The following is a 14,253-nucleotide window of genomic DNA, read 5'->3' as shown; positions in this document are numbered from 1 at the left end:
GGATGTCAGCAGACTTACCATGAGCACGTCACTTGTGAGCACTGCGGGGGAACTCTGCTTAATCTGCTCCTTATTTTGGTATTTTGCTGCTAAAAAGCAGCAGGTCTTTTTTTCTATTCCTCGTCTTCCTCTCTCCCACCTTTCTGAATGTGTTTACACGACTACTGCTTCTAAATATCTTGCCAGGCTATGCTGTCAGCTTAAGGCTGGCTTTATCATTTTTTGAAAGCCAGCCTTCAAACAGTTGCTAAATTGGGAGAGAGACAAGTGAATAATAGTATTAATTATTGCAGTAGATTCTACCATGATTCCCTTTTGTGTAGCACATTGAAGCTATTGGTGGATTTAGAAATTGCTCATGTGGGCTTCATCTCTCCGTGACTCTCGGATCTGCTGTGGGTTATGTCCTCAGATGGACTTTTTGTTTGTTGGTTTATAGAAGAGGAGTGTCCCATCCTCACCCCCTCCATAGCGTGCTTGCACACACACACGGATGTGTGCAGATGCCAGCAGCCAGGGCAACAGCTTTCTAATTTTCTCATTTCCAGCCTACTTAAATAGGCAGCACGTAATGTTTTGGAGTAGGTAAATGAAGAATTTGCCTCCTTTTTCTTTAAGCCAAGATGAGCTTTCAAAGACAAATTGTAAAAACTTTCAATGCTTCTGCTTTTCACTTCTTAAACAGTAGGAATGCTCCATCCCGTGTCCCTGCTGTAACGCAGGAGGATAAGAAGTTAAGCAAATGCTGTCTTTGATAGACTTCTATTTCTGCCAAACACACAGATGTCTACACTACGCAGTGGTCGTAAGAAGCAGCCAGCCAGCCCTGATGGTAGAGCCTCCCCTATCAACGAAGACATCCGTTCCAGCGGCCGCAATTCCCCCAGCGCTGCCAGCACCTCCAGCAATGACAGCAAAGCAGACTCGGTGAAGAAGTCCACCAAGGTAGGGCTTCCCTGTTCTCCTTTTGTGCTAGGACTGGGCACCTGAGGCCCCTTCGTTCCACTGAACGAGGTGGAGGTTCTGGCAAGTCAAGGAATCTCTTGGTGACCCAGAAATTCCTGTCTGTTTAGATATGCAAAAAATAAGGCGGCATCTGACTGGTGCTTTCTTCCTGGATGTAAGGATGGGTAGTGATAAAAGCCACTAAAGCATTTCCACATAATCATACTGCTCTTCCATTAAACCAATCCTTAATTTTAGGTGTAAGTGCAAGCATTTGACTCGCAGAAGTGGTACAGATCAGAAATGCTACATCAAAGACAATTAAGAATTTAGGAGGGTTTTTTTTAAAGCAGTACTTAATCTTCAGTTATAAAGTTATATTTGTAGTAATTGATATTACTTTTGTTACTGTTTTTCTGTATGCATATTTGCTTGATTTTTCAGAGTAATTTTACTATTTAGCCTGTTCTAATGAACAAGTGCTTTTACAGGAGAATTCTGAATAAACAAGGCCAGACGGACAGCTTGTTGTTGAGCAGAATAAACTGAAAAGTAGGAGGTTTAAAAAAAAAAAAAACAGTATTTTAAAGTCAAAAAGTAGAACATGGGGCAAGTTGTCACGAGATGCTGAGAACTCAGCAACATTTAAAGTTAGGTTAGGTAATTACAGGATGTATAAAACTATGAGCTAATACAGGAGCTTCATAAAAGCTACTCCATGGTAGCCCTCTATTTGAGGGGATGGACCTCACAGAATATTAGGGGTAGACCTAATCAACCTTTGTAGTGAACCTTATGAACCTTTGTAGTGATGGCATGTGGTCCCTTTGCTCCTGCATTTACCTCACTGATAACTTCTCTGTTTTGTTTGTGGCAGAAGATAAAAGAAGAGGTATCCTCTCCCCTCAAGAACTCCAAGAGGCAGCGGGAAAAAGCAGCTTCTGACACGGAAGAACCTGACAGATCCAATGCCAAAAAATCCAAAACTCAAGTGAGTCCCACAGCAAGGGGATATTTTCACTTTAGGGAAAGTGAGGAGAGTGGGAGAGGGTTGAAAACCCAGTAATGAACCAGAACCACAAACCTTATTTAAGCCATAGCAAATTGTAATTTAGTGTGTGGCTGGAAAACCAGCCCATTTCATAATGTGTTCCTTCTGAGGGAGACCAGTGGGATGACATGGGGTAAGACCGGGAGTGGTTTTTAGTTTTAATATCAGCAGGATGGGAGCGTAGGTGGGCCTGCTCACGCTGCCTCCAGAGACACGTGGAGGTCTCCGAATTTGATTTCTGGAGGCCTTTCCAGGCCTGGTGTAGCGGGTTGCATCCCGCAGCGTGCCGGCCGCGTCCTGGGAGCCGTTTCCCCGTGCCCACGTGTTGCTCCCTGTCCCTGCAGGAGATCAGCCGACCAAACTCTCCCTCCGAGGGCGAGGGCGAAGGCGAGAGCTCCGACAGCCGCAGCGTCAACGACGAGGGCAGCAGCGACCCCAAGGACATCGACCAGGACAACCGCAGCACCTCGCCCAGCATCCCCAGCCCTCAGGACAATGAGAGCGACTCGGATTCCTCGGCTCAGCAGCAGGTGCTGCAGGCGCAGCCGCAGGCGCTCCCGGCGCCGGGCGGCTCCGCTCAGCCGCCCGCTCCCACGCCGCCCGTCCCGGCCGCGCTGCCCGCGGCGCCCGGCGCTCCCGCCGCCCCGGCGCAGCTCTCGCCGCCGGCCTCGCAGCCTCCCGGCCAGCCCGCGGCACCCGCGCTGCCCCCGCAGCCCCACTCCCACATCCAGCAGGCGCCCGCGCTGCACCCGCAGCGGCTGCCGTCGCCCCATCCGCCCCTGCAGCCCCTGAGCGTGTCGCAGAGCCCGGCCTCCTCGCAGGCGCACGCGCAGCCTCCGCTGCACAGCCCGGCGCAGCCGGCCCCGCACGGCCTGCCGGCGCAGCCCCTCCTGCCTCACCCCGTTCCCCCGCAGCCCTTTTCCCTGCCCGCTCCGTCGTCTCAGGCTCAGGTTCCCCTCCAGACGCAGGCGCCGTCGCACTCCCACCCGGCCCTCCCGGTGCAGGCGGCGCCGCCCGCGCTGCCGCTGCAGCCGCCGCAGCCCCCGCGCGAGCAGCCGCTGCCGCCCGCGCCCATGGCCATGCCGCACATCAAGCCTCCCCCCACCACCCCCATCCCGCAGCTCCCCGCCGCGCCGCCCCACAAGCACCCCCCGCACCTCTCGGGCCCGTCCCCGTTCTCCATGAACTCCAACCTGCCGCCGCCGCCCGCGCTCAAGCCCCTGAGCTCGCTCTCCACCCACCACCCTCCGTCCGCGCACCCTCCTCCGCTGCAGCTCATGCCGCAGAGCCAGCCCCTGCAGTCGTCCCCGGCGCAGCCGCCCGTGCTCACGCAGAGCCAGAGCCTCCCCCCGGCCGCCGGCCACCCCCCGGGCGGCCTCCACGCCGTGGCCTCGCAGCCGCCCTTTGCCCAGCACGCCTTCGTGCCCGGGGGGCCCCCGGCCATCACGCCGCCCTCCTGCCCCGCCACCTCCACGCCGCCCGCCGTGCCGGGCGTCCCGCTGCAGAGCTCCATCTCCACGGCCGCCGCCTCGAGCGGGAGCGTGCCCGTGGTGACGTCCTGCACGCTGCCACCCATTCAAATCAAAGAGGAAGTCCCAGACGACGCCGAGGAACCGGAGAGCCCTCCGCCTCCGCCCAGGAGCCCCTCGCCAGAGCCGACCGTGGTGGATACCCCGAGCCACGCCAGCCAGTCGGCCAGGTAGGAGGTTGGCGACAGCACTTCCTAATTGGAAGGAACATAGAATCATAGAATGCATAAGGTTGGAAGGGACCTCTGGAGGAGGTCATCTAGTCCAACCCCAGTGAGGATGAGGTTGGCCTTGGCCACCTGGGCACACTGCTGGCTCGTGTCCAGCTGGCTGTCAACCGACATGCTCCGCATGTCTGTAGTTACATGGTGCAATTAGTTTTTCTCTTGTCTTTCAGGGAAGCAGACTGTGTTGTAACTGTAGAGTGATCTTTAATTTTCCCTGGTCATAAAGTTCTTAAATCGCAGAGTATCCATCCTGGTGGCTGAACTCGTTTCGTTTCTCCCAGGTTCTATAAGCACCTAGACCGTGGCTACAATTCGTGCTCGAGAGCGGACTTGTACTTCATGCCTCTAGCAGGATCAAAACTGGCCAAGAAGCGAGAAGAGGCCATTGAAAAGGCCAAAAGGGAGGCAGAGCAGAAAGCCAGAGAAGAGAGGGAAAGAGAGAAAGAAAAAGAGAAGGAAAGAGAGAGAGAGCGGGAGCGTGAAAGAGAAGCAGAAAGAGCTGCGGTAAGTTTGTTTGTAACTAATAGCTGCAAAACGGCAGGATCTGAGCTGGATGGCGGCTGCAGAATGCAAATAGCCAGGAGTGCCTTGACTTTTACAGTCAGGTCCTCGGGAAGGTGGGAGCCTCATGTTGTAAGTGCAAGCAGCAGGCCGTGAGCATCTGCTGGCCGGCCTGACGCATTGTCCTCCCAGTTCGTTTCTGATGTGGGGGAAGCTGGGGACAACCAGGCCAAGTGTTTATGTTTACTTGGAGTAGACGTTTTGAGATGAAAAATGCTCCCAAAGTGCAGAGAGCAAGCTCCCCCGTGTATCTTCTGCTACCTTTGAAGCTCAAGCACAAGAGTGCTCTCTGCTGAAACAGGGAGCTGAAGGCTTTCTAAATCGCAAGTAAACTTGACCAAAGGTACATGATTTATTTTTGTGGGGAAACACGAACTTCAGCCTTGAAGTAAGAAGCCAATGTAACTAATTTCCTTTCCTGTGGCTTGCTTGAGAAGGAATGATTACTTTCTGGCCCCCCGAGTTATCATCACATATCCCAGTCTCCTTCCATGGAGCATTTCAGAGATCTGAATCACAGTTAGTCATCTCTACAGGGCCATAAAGGCAAGGATATAGACCTGTTCATTAGGGGATATGTCTTTTATGAGGATTTGGCTTTATCTGGGGGATACTGGGCAATTACTAGGGGTGATTTGCCCTCCCCAGAAGTGCTGTGCTGCCCTTGCACAGAGAGAAGAGCTGGATGCTCAATGATGTGCAGGGAGTGGGATTTGTTTTGCTGCAAAGCGTGGAGGTGAATTGCCCTGTGCAGTTGCTCTGCACAGTCCAGGTGAGGTGCAGAGGGGAGGAAGAGCCCTTGCAAACAAGATGACAGTCTGTTGTGACGTGTTCCGGCCAGCCGTGCCCCACGTGAGGGTGCACGTGACAGAGCAGTCAGTGCAACTTTGAGGCTGCTGCTAAAACGTAGTTATTTCCTGCCCCATGGGGTCTGGTTTTTGCCCCAAGCAGAGCACCCAGTTACAGGAGTTGTGAGGCTCAACAAACTGAGCTCAGCCCTGTTTGCAGCGCGGAAGAGGGGAGAGCTTGCCTGCTGCCTGCTGTGTTTTCAAGCTGAGCGTGCTGAACTGAAGGTCTTTTCCCGTTCTGTGCAGCAGAAGGTATCCAGCTCCTCCCACGAGGGCCGTCTCGGAGAGTCCCAGCTCAGCGGGCCGGCGCACATGAGGCCTTCGTTCGAACCTCCACCCACCACCATCGCTGCTGTGCCACCCTATATCGGCCCGGACACACCTGCTTTACGAACACTGAGCGAATACGCACGTCCTCACGTCATGTCGCCCACAAACCGCAATCATCCCTTCTTCGTCCCCCTGAACCCCACCGATCCGCTGCTGGCCTACCACATGCCTGGCCTCTACAACGTGGACCCCACCATCCGGGAGCGAGAGCTCCGAGAGCGGGAGATCCGGGAGCGAGAAATCCGGGAAAGGGAGTTGAGGGAGAGGATGAAACCCGGCTTTGAGGTGAAGCCCCCGGAGCTCGACGCGCTGCACCCGGCTACGAACCCCATGGAGCATTTTGCCCGGCACGGGGCACTGACTATTCCCCCAACAGCAGGACCTCACCCGTTTGCTTCCTTCCACCCGGGTTTGAATCCCCTCGAAAGAGAGAGACTTGCACTGGCAGGCCCCCAGTTACGGCCTGAAATGAGCTACCCGGACAGACTGGCAGCGGAGAGGATACACGCGGAGCGCATGGCCTCGCTCACCAACGACCCCTTGGCCCGGCTCCAGATGTTCAACGTCACGCCTCACCACCACCAGCATTCACACATCCATTCACATCTACACCTACACCAGCAGGATCCGTTGCATCAAGGTGAGCTGGGGCATTGCCAGGGAATCTCGCAGGAGCCAGAAGCCTGATCCAAACCAGGCAGGCTCATCCTGGTGTTCTGAGCAGCAAAATGTCCAGCTTTTTGCACGTAGCACTGGTGTGGAACGAGGTGGTGACACCCAAGTTAGCTCCAATATATCACAGCACAGCTATATAACAAATGGATTACAAAACTGACCACGTTTGACTTATTGTGGGCATACGATTCCCTTGCTCACAGTACTGCTGGGCCCCAACCAAAAAATAGCCCTGTTGTATTTGTGGATTAAGTAGTGTTTGTGCTTAATTTACTATATACTCTACACCATAGTAAATGATCCTGTTTTGTTCTGTGGCAGAGTTCCTGCTCAGGATCAGTTTAGTGAAACCAGCACCATTGCTGCATGCTTAGGCCTTATCTGAAATATTCTCGTTGCTGTTTTAAATCTAGAACAGCTCGTTTAGTGGCAGCAGCAGCACTGAGTGTAGGTAAATGCAGGTGTTTGTCAAGCAGCCCTGCTCCTGCCTGCTTTACTACTTCAGTAATGTTTCACACACAGTTCACCCCGTTGAGTTTTTGGAACAATAGGAAGCTGGAGAGAGATGATGATGGTGAGCTGAAGGTGGAGGAGTACTCCAAATCATTTCTGAAATGCCAGCTGAGAAGACAGCCGCTTGTCAGGCGCTTTCCTGCTTTTGCTGGGATTTTGCACGTCAGCTGCTGAAGTCCCAGTGTTCCAGCAAGGAATTTCACATCCTCTCTGTTGGTAGGAGCTGTGGCAGTTTGTCCCTGTTCCTTGCCTTGAGCTGCCCCACAGCAGCATCTGATGGGATTTATTGATCATATTAGTGACCTGGAGCAGGAAGAGCAGGTTCATGTGGCCTCCTCTGCCGCCTGCTGTTCTGCTCCTTGCCAGGGAATTGATACCATCCAAAGCTGTGGGTTCTGCACCCAGGCAGAGCGGTGGGGAGTGACCAGAACATCCCTCTGCTTGGAGAAAACAGGTAGCTGCAAGAGCGATCTGGGGATGGGAGTTGCAAACAGTTATTTTGGGAAGATGCAGAACAACAGCGCAGCAGGAAGATAAATGATAGCGCAATAGTTTTTGCTGGGACTGTGCATCATGGCTATAAAAGGCTGTGTTTTTGCTGCTGGAATCCTAGAGTGCCACGTTGCACCTGGTGTACAGGTGCAGACTCCACTGAGCAAAGAGACCTCACTAGGAGAATCTCTGTCACCCCCCTTCCAGAACCATCTAAGGTTTTGACAACTTTTAATTACATTTTTGTGATTCACATGATACTTGCGATTTTTTTTTTCCCGATATGTTTAATATTGTCACAAGTGACTTGGTGTCTTGTTCACTTCTAAGACAAGTTACGGAGTTACTCCTCCGAGCAGATGCTGAATCTGGAAGGTGAGAGCTGGAAGTGAACTGAAGTTTTCACGTTTTCCAGTAGTGGACAGTGGGGAACTTAACACACAAGGCACCGGCTGCAGTAGCAGCCAAGTCAGGAGAAGAAAACTGTCCAGATTCATGAACTGAGGCTGCTGGTGCCGCTGGCTGCAGACGGGCTGTTCGTGCAAGCAAATACCCCTTGCTTCACTGTGCAGTGTGTGCTTAAACATGAGCGAGGTGCCTTCGTCGTGAGCGGATCGGATCTTAGGACTCTCCAGAAACCCAACTGGAACGGTCCTGTTCATAGCCGTAAACTTGAGGCCACTTGTAAAACCCAAGAACAGGAGGTTCCTAGGAGAGCAAGGAGGAATGACACTGGATGCAGGCACCCTGGGAATGAGAGGTGACCTGAAACACAAATGCAGTGTAATGTTTGCCAAGAACCTGAGCACGGCGAACAATATAATTATGGTAGTCAATTAAAAGCTGTACAGGGAGAGTTCTTTCAAGAACAAGCCTGTGCAGCAAGAGTTTCTTCTAAGTCTTCCCAGTTTGCTTGTGTCAGGCTGAGTGGGGCTGGTGGAGAAGCACTGCTGCCGTGTGCCTGGGATTGGAAGAAAGAGCTGAAAAGGGAAGCGTAGGGGGGTTTGCTGTTTGCTGTCACTTGGTGGATTTCCTTCTTCTTGAAATTGAAAGCCTGGGGTTGTCACTTGAACAATTCAGATTGTTCAGCACGTGGACGTCGCTTTAAACACTTGAAGATGGCAAAGTGGGTTTCGAATTGCATGGAGCTAAGCTCCTGGTAATTACACGCCAATTAGGCCAAATGCTGATCCAGCTCAAGTGGTACCAGGGCCTTTGCTGTCCCCATAGCCGTGTGTCCCCAAGCAGTTGATTGCTTCTTTTTTCCCTTGTTTTGAAGGTTCAGCAGGACCTGTTCACCCGCTGGTGGATCCGTTAGCAGCTGGGCCCCATTTGGCACGCTTTCCCTACCCACCTGGGACCATCCCCAACCCATTGCTAGGGCAGCCACCTCATGAGCATGAGATGCTCCGGCATCCAGTCTTTGGTGAGTCTTTGAACCGCTTTGGAGACCGGTCCACCCTCCTTTTTCCTTTGGGGACAGAGCATTTCTTGCAAGGGGGGCTGGAGGGGAGCAGTTGAGCTGTAACTTCACAGTTCTGATTCCTCCATGGTTATGCTGACTGGCACGTGTGCATTTTGGGGGGCACGGTGTGAGCCAAAGCACTTTGTGAAGGTGTGTAACTGTGTCGTAGGTACCCCCTACCCTCGAGACCTGCCCGGTGCCATTCCACCTCCCATGTCGGCAGCCCACCAGCTGCAGGCCATGCACGCGCAGTCAGCAGAGCTGCAGAGACTGGCAATGGAGCAGCAGTGGTTGCACGGGCATCCTCACATGCATGGTGGTCATCTACCGAGTCAGGAAGATTACTACAGGTGAGAGGTGCCACGAAGGCTTTTGGAGACGGTGCTGCAGCTTCCTTCATCTTTTTCCACTTTCTCTCCCTTTTTGTTTCTTCTAAATTATTGCCTCTTTTACTGTGGGCTCTGATGGGGCTTTTTAGTGTGGCACACACATTAATGATCTCTGCTTCTACATCTTTCATACTTCCTCAAGACAGATAGGTGAGGAAGGGTGGGTAAAAGCTTTATGAATGAGAAGCAGGGAGGGATTTTTCTGCCAGTGAATCTGAAAAAATGACTAAAGGCAATGGGAGGTTGAAATATGTGGGTAACTCCCAGTGACAGCCGGGCAGGCCTGGGAGATCCCGTGAGGTTTTTCTCCCCAGAGCACTATGCGGTGCTTATAGCAGAGCAGTTCTCTTGGGCTGCCTTAACTGGCACCTTATTTCCTATTTGGCCGTGGTCACTGGTGATTTGTCAGCTCAGAAGTAAAAGCCCCAGTACAGAGCAAAGGTTAATTCTGTGTGTCCGCACATAGCGAGGATCTGTAGGACCCCGCGCATGAAACACCCGCTCTGCTCTGGTGTTCCCGTCCCTGCTTCTGCCATCCAAACCTGTTAGCTGGCTTTGTAGCAGGATCTCCCTGCTGCTGAGGGTCATTTTGTGTGCGAGTGCAGATAAAGTCAGTCTTGATGAGCTGACACTCGTGATCCCGCTCACACGGAGGAGCGTTTCAGCAGAGGAAGGTCACAACCTCCCTCCGTGGCAGACGCTGCTGTCAGGGCTATCGCAGCGGGTCCCGTTTCGTGCTCAATGATCAGAACTCCTGTTCCACCCTCTGCCCCCTCAGGGCACCCGGGCAAGGGCAGCGGGAAGACAGGCAGTCACTGGGGTGTCCTGCCACCTCCTTCGTTTGTTAAAATGACTTTTCTTTCTCTTTCAGTCGACTGAAGAAAGAAGGCGACAAACAGTTGTAATAAATTATTTATTTGTAATTCTGGCTGTGGAAACCCCGGTCCTTGGGAAGGAATGGAACATTTTTACATACAATAAGAGCTACAAAAGGAAAAGAATATCTTATAAAGATTTCTTTATATATTTAAAACAGAAACAACCACCCAACAAGTAGAGACTTAACAGCATAGTGTTCATTTGTAGAGAAGATTTCTCAAGACTGGTGTGGGTCTCCCTGCATGACAACGTATTCAGAAGCTTATTGAAAGTACAGGACTGTGTGGAATATTCGGAGAACTTCCTGCAATCTTGTTTTTTTTATTATTATTATTATTATTATTACTTTGTTTCAAGTAGGTGCTAGAATCAGGGTCACAATACAAGTCACTGTGCGTGAAGAGACACTCAATGCATCTATAGCTATTTAAAAAAAAAAAAGCAAGGATTGCAAGTAGGTGACATAACAAGCTCTGAATCCAAGTGCTATAATAATAAAAATCTACTTTTATTTTAATACATTGTAGGAAAACTTCATAATTTTAAAGAAAGCTCAGTTCTGCAGCATGGCTTTTTAAGTCTGTAAATAACTTTTTGGGTAGAGGGGAGAAACAAAACAAGAATCCAGAAACGTTTATCTTGATTTTCAGTTACATCAATTGTGAATTCCTACCTGGTGTTGACAAAATACAGAGTTGATTTTTTAATAAAAAATATATATAATAATCCCTTTAATTAAAGGGAATGATGGGTGTCAATAATTTCAAATGGGTAAAAGCTTGAAATTTGGTTTGGTATCAACAATAAGCATTAAAGGGAGTTGCAGGGATAATGTTGCAAATGACTGTTTCTGTTCTTTGTTTTTGGTTTTATTTTGTTTTCTCTTGTTGTTTTGTTTTTTTGTAGTGTTACATCTCTCTGTTCTGCAGATGATTTTTGTTGAGTTGGGTTTCTCAGCAGTACAGGTGTCCGTAGGACTTGCTTACCATTTTGATGTCTACTTTAAGGGTTAATCTTCAATGTGGCTGTAATATACTTCTTTCCATTACCTTTTGAAACCTAATTTAACTATATTGGTTTTAGACTATCCCTTATGGAATCAGTAAATATCAGCAAAAGCGCAAAGAAATGATCTTCTAAAATCCTTTTAAAAAAAATGTTCCATGGCTCAAACTAGTACAGCCAAAATTCTGTATACATGTGCATATTTCTGAAGAATTGGCTCTTCCTGGCCTTTTGTGTTTGATACATTTTTATTGAACGTGGACTAGGCAACTGGTTTGGTGTCTTTAAAGTTGCTTTGCAAAGACCAGTCTCTATTTGTGTTTGGCTTTTTTGGTTCCATTTTATGCAAGCAAAAGCTTTTTAGCTGCTGCCACAGTTCCAGATCTCAGGAACTAACTTAACTGCTTTGAGATTAATCACACACATGGACGGTAACATCTACTGATTCCCCAAAGGAGAGGTCCATGCAGAACAAGTGTGGGCTCGGTTCCCACATGCATGGTACAAGGAGAGGCACACACAGAAGGCCAGCGGGCACCGTTTTTGTAGACGGCTCTAACTCTGAACAGATTTTTTTGTATTGTTTTGCCATGTTTCTTGCCAGAGCAGAGGGCAGTGCAGCCCACGGAGATCTGAATCTGCTGGCCATGTTATCTCCTGGTGCATGACTTCCTCCCCGTTATCTCCCTTCACTCCAGGGCTCTATCTCTGCTGTTGTGGACGGTTAAACGTGGTGGTCGTGTCACGGGACGGGCCGTGTGTGATAAACCTGCCGTTAATCATTCGCTGCATGGGCAGGCATGGCAAGACATCCGCTGCATGGGCCTCACCACAGGGTCAGCCTCTTAACACCAAAATGTCCCTGTTGGACCGTTAATAACATCACGTTATGAATTAAAAGCTTGCATTTAGGGTATTCCTTTTAAGAGTGTCATTACCGAGAGGGGTCTATTTCATTTGGTTCTGACCTTCCCTCTTTTTTCTATCCTCCATTCCAGATTTCTCAGCGCTAAGGAACTGCAGTAGCATTTAATCAGTCCCCTCTGCTATGTCTGCCGGTCACAGCTAGTATTCCTGAGGTTTGGAAACCGTGAGGTCAGCCTCGAGTCGAGGCCTCCAGCCTCTGTCTGCAGCCATCAGGTGAAACAGGTGATAGTTTTCAGTGAGTAACATTTTTCATGTTTGCTGGAGGCGTTAATAAGCTTGTCCTGCCCAGCAGAGAGAGCACCTCGATTTACTTTAAAGAGATAGTTAACATATTGCAGTTAAAATCCTCCTTCTCCCATTTTTTGCCATGTGGGATTTGGGACCTTTCTTCTGACCCATCTCTCACTGTTATTTTTTGTCTATAGTTCTTATAAAAAGATAGTAATTCCCTCCCACGGTTTTCTCTTTCCATGTTTTTTTTTCAAAGTTGCTTTGCAGTCTATGTTCAGAAGTTACTAGTTGATCCTGTTTAATTTTCACATAAGCGTTCTAATTATTTGAATATTGTTCTGTGTTTGCATTCAGCAAAGAAGCACTGAGGTTCTTCCATTTTAGAGCAGTGATTTACTACAACCTTCAGGCAGTGGCTTTGGAAACCATCTTGGTGTTCAATGCACTTGTTAAAACAACCCAGACCTTTCGTTTTTCTTTAGGAAACCTCTCTTTCTTTTTCCTCTGTTTTAAAGATTTATTTTTTAATTTTGCTTTAGTGTTTTTGAAACGTCTCTGTTGTTCTATGTCGTCATGGTTGAGCTTGTTTCACTGCACCGTTAAAGCAGAGTGTACATTCTGACTGCTACATTTATATATATCTTGAAGCTTAATGTATATATGAGTAGTTTGCCATGGGATAACACAGTGTAAACAGAGTAGAAACCCAGAAATCGTGACTTCTGTGTTCTCTCCATTTGAGTATTTTGTAATTTTTTTGAAATATTTGTGGACATAAATAAAACCAAGCTACACTACAGCAGCCAGGTTTTGCCTGCAAGCCAAATGTGTCTGTTGATTGTTGTTAGTGGGGAAAAGAATATTTCCATGTGGGGCAATACGGGGTTCCGGCATGGTGATTCTGTCTGGTTTAAGGCCGTCCTATCTTTTTCTTGGCCTTATTTTTTTCCTTAGAGGTTATTTCAATTTTAATACACAGCACGTAGAGCACCAACATGATGTCCAGTTCCAGAATGTATTCTGCTTGCCTGAGGCTCATGCTGCATAGTTTCTGTATTTTTTTTTTCCATAGTTAAACAGTCAAATTGAAAAGAACAAATGTGCACGAATGTTCTGGTTGTCATGACTTCGGGGCCTTGCTGTGTTCGCTGGTAACGTATTGTTGCTGCTAATCTGTCTGAGTCCAAGCAAGTAGTCAAAATAAAATGAAGTATGTGGAGAAGTTCTCATTGCATCAGCTGAAGAAGAACAGACAAATAAGATCTCCTGAACCAAAAGAGGACAATTCCCTGGGTTTCAGCATACTGCCATCTCTCCAAAATTTAGCTTGTAAGCAAAAGGGTTTGGAAAATAGAGGAAAATCAGGCCTGGGTACTCATGAAGTATAACCTTGAAATTAGGATAAGAGCACACTAGAATATATCCCAATACCCAATACTCCCTGGTTTTCCAAGAGAGGGGTTCCTTTCTTCACATAACAGCTGGAAGAGCCGGCAGGAGCTGCCTTTCACAGCAGTGGTCATTGCAGAGAGGAAGGTGAGCGGTAATTCGCTGCTGAAAGCACAGGAATGCTTTCAAATTGTGTACGTGTATGTCTACTGTGGAATAGCTCCCTTTCTGCGTTCGCCAGGGATTATGTGTTTGCATGAGCTCTTTGGGTGTTCCCTGTTTGCAATTGGTGACGACGAGGAAACGCTGCAATGCCGCCCAGAAGGTGAGTACCTCTACGGAAGAGGTGTTTGGTCAGGCTACTTTCCTGATCAGGCTCTGCTTTGCGTTTTGATAAACGATTTTTCAGAAATAATGAGATATCCCGACTCCGGTTCGGGCCAGTTAGTGCTGTGGCTGTGGTGAGCAGAGTGCCCTTGTGTTTCGGTGCGCTTGGAGGAGACGCAGCGACGTTTGTGACAAATTGCAAGGGACTTTGGAGCTGCATATTTCACGAGCCTGCTCTATTTATACCCTGTGGCATTTTGAAAGGGAAGGTCAGCTCTGTCTACTGGAAATAGCTTCTCAAAGTGCTTTTTTGGAGGCTGGCTTGCACATTTGCCACAGTCTTTCTTTTGACGTTTCTATTATTTTTTTCTTTTTCTATTTCCTTTTAATCCCTTGTACTTGAAAAAACTCCAAAGGGGGCTCAGGCTGCCTTCCCTCGCTTGCTGAGTTTCCAGACTGAAAATGCAGAA

At 49.1% G+C, this 14,253-nt stretch overlaps 1 protein-coding gene across 4 annotated transcripts in view; it reads left to right on the top strand.

Annotated features, from left to right (window-relative positions):
- RERE (arginine-glutamic acid dipeptide repeats) overlaps positions 1–10,924 on the top strand; it is a 166,538-nt gene extending 155,614 nt beyond the window's left edge. For 3 of the 4 annotated variants that reach the window (XM_088536182.1, XM_088536184.1, XM_088536183.1), the window contains exons 15-22: positions 784–945; positions 1,823–1,936; positions 2,341–3,695; positions 4,034–4,256; positions 5,408–6,131; positions 8,451–8,597; positions 8,806–8,986; positions 9,897–10,924. In XM_088536182.1, the coding sequence (XP_088392308.1) occupies positions 784–945; positions 1,823–1,936; positions 2,341–3,695; positions 4,034–4,256; positions 5,408–6,131; positions 8,451–8,597; positions 8,806–8,986; positions 9,897–9,930 (2,940 nt within the window). In that variant the 3' untranslated portion in view covers positions 9,931–10,924. The remainder of the gene's footprint in view (positions 1–783; positions 946–1,822; positions 1,937–2,340; positions 3,696–4,033; positions 4,257–5,407; positions 6,132–8,450; positions 8,598–8,805; positions 8,987–9,896) is intronic. The other variant, XM_088536185.1, reaches the window with a different exon arrangement.
- The last annotated feature ends 3,329 nt before the right edge of the window (positions 10,925–14,253 follow it).

Source organism: Tinamus guttatus, unplaced genomic scaffold, assembly GCF_059628265.1.
Source record: "Tinamus guttatus ecotype Peru unplaced genomic scaffold, ASM5962826v1 Tinamus_guttatus_pri_ptg000652l, whole genome shotgun sequence".
NCBI classification, from domain to species: domain Eukaryota; kingdom Metazoa; phylum Chordata; class Aves; order Tinamiformes; family Tinamidae; genus Tinamus; species Tinamus guttatus.
Note: the sequence above shows the minus strand (reverse complement) of the source record. Positions and strands in the feature narration are given on the sequence as shown.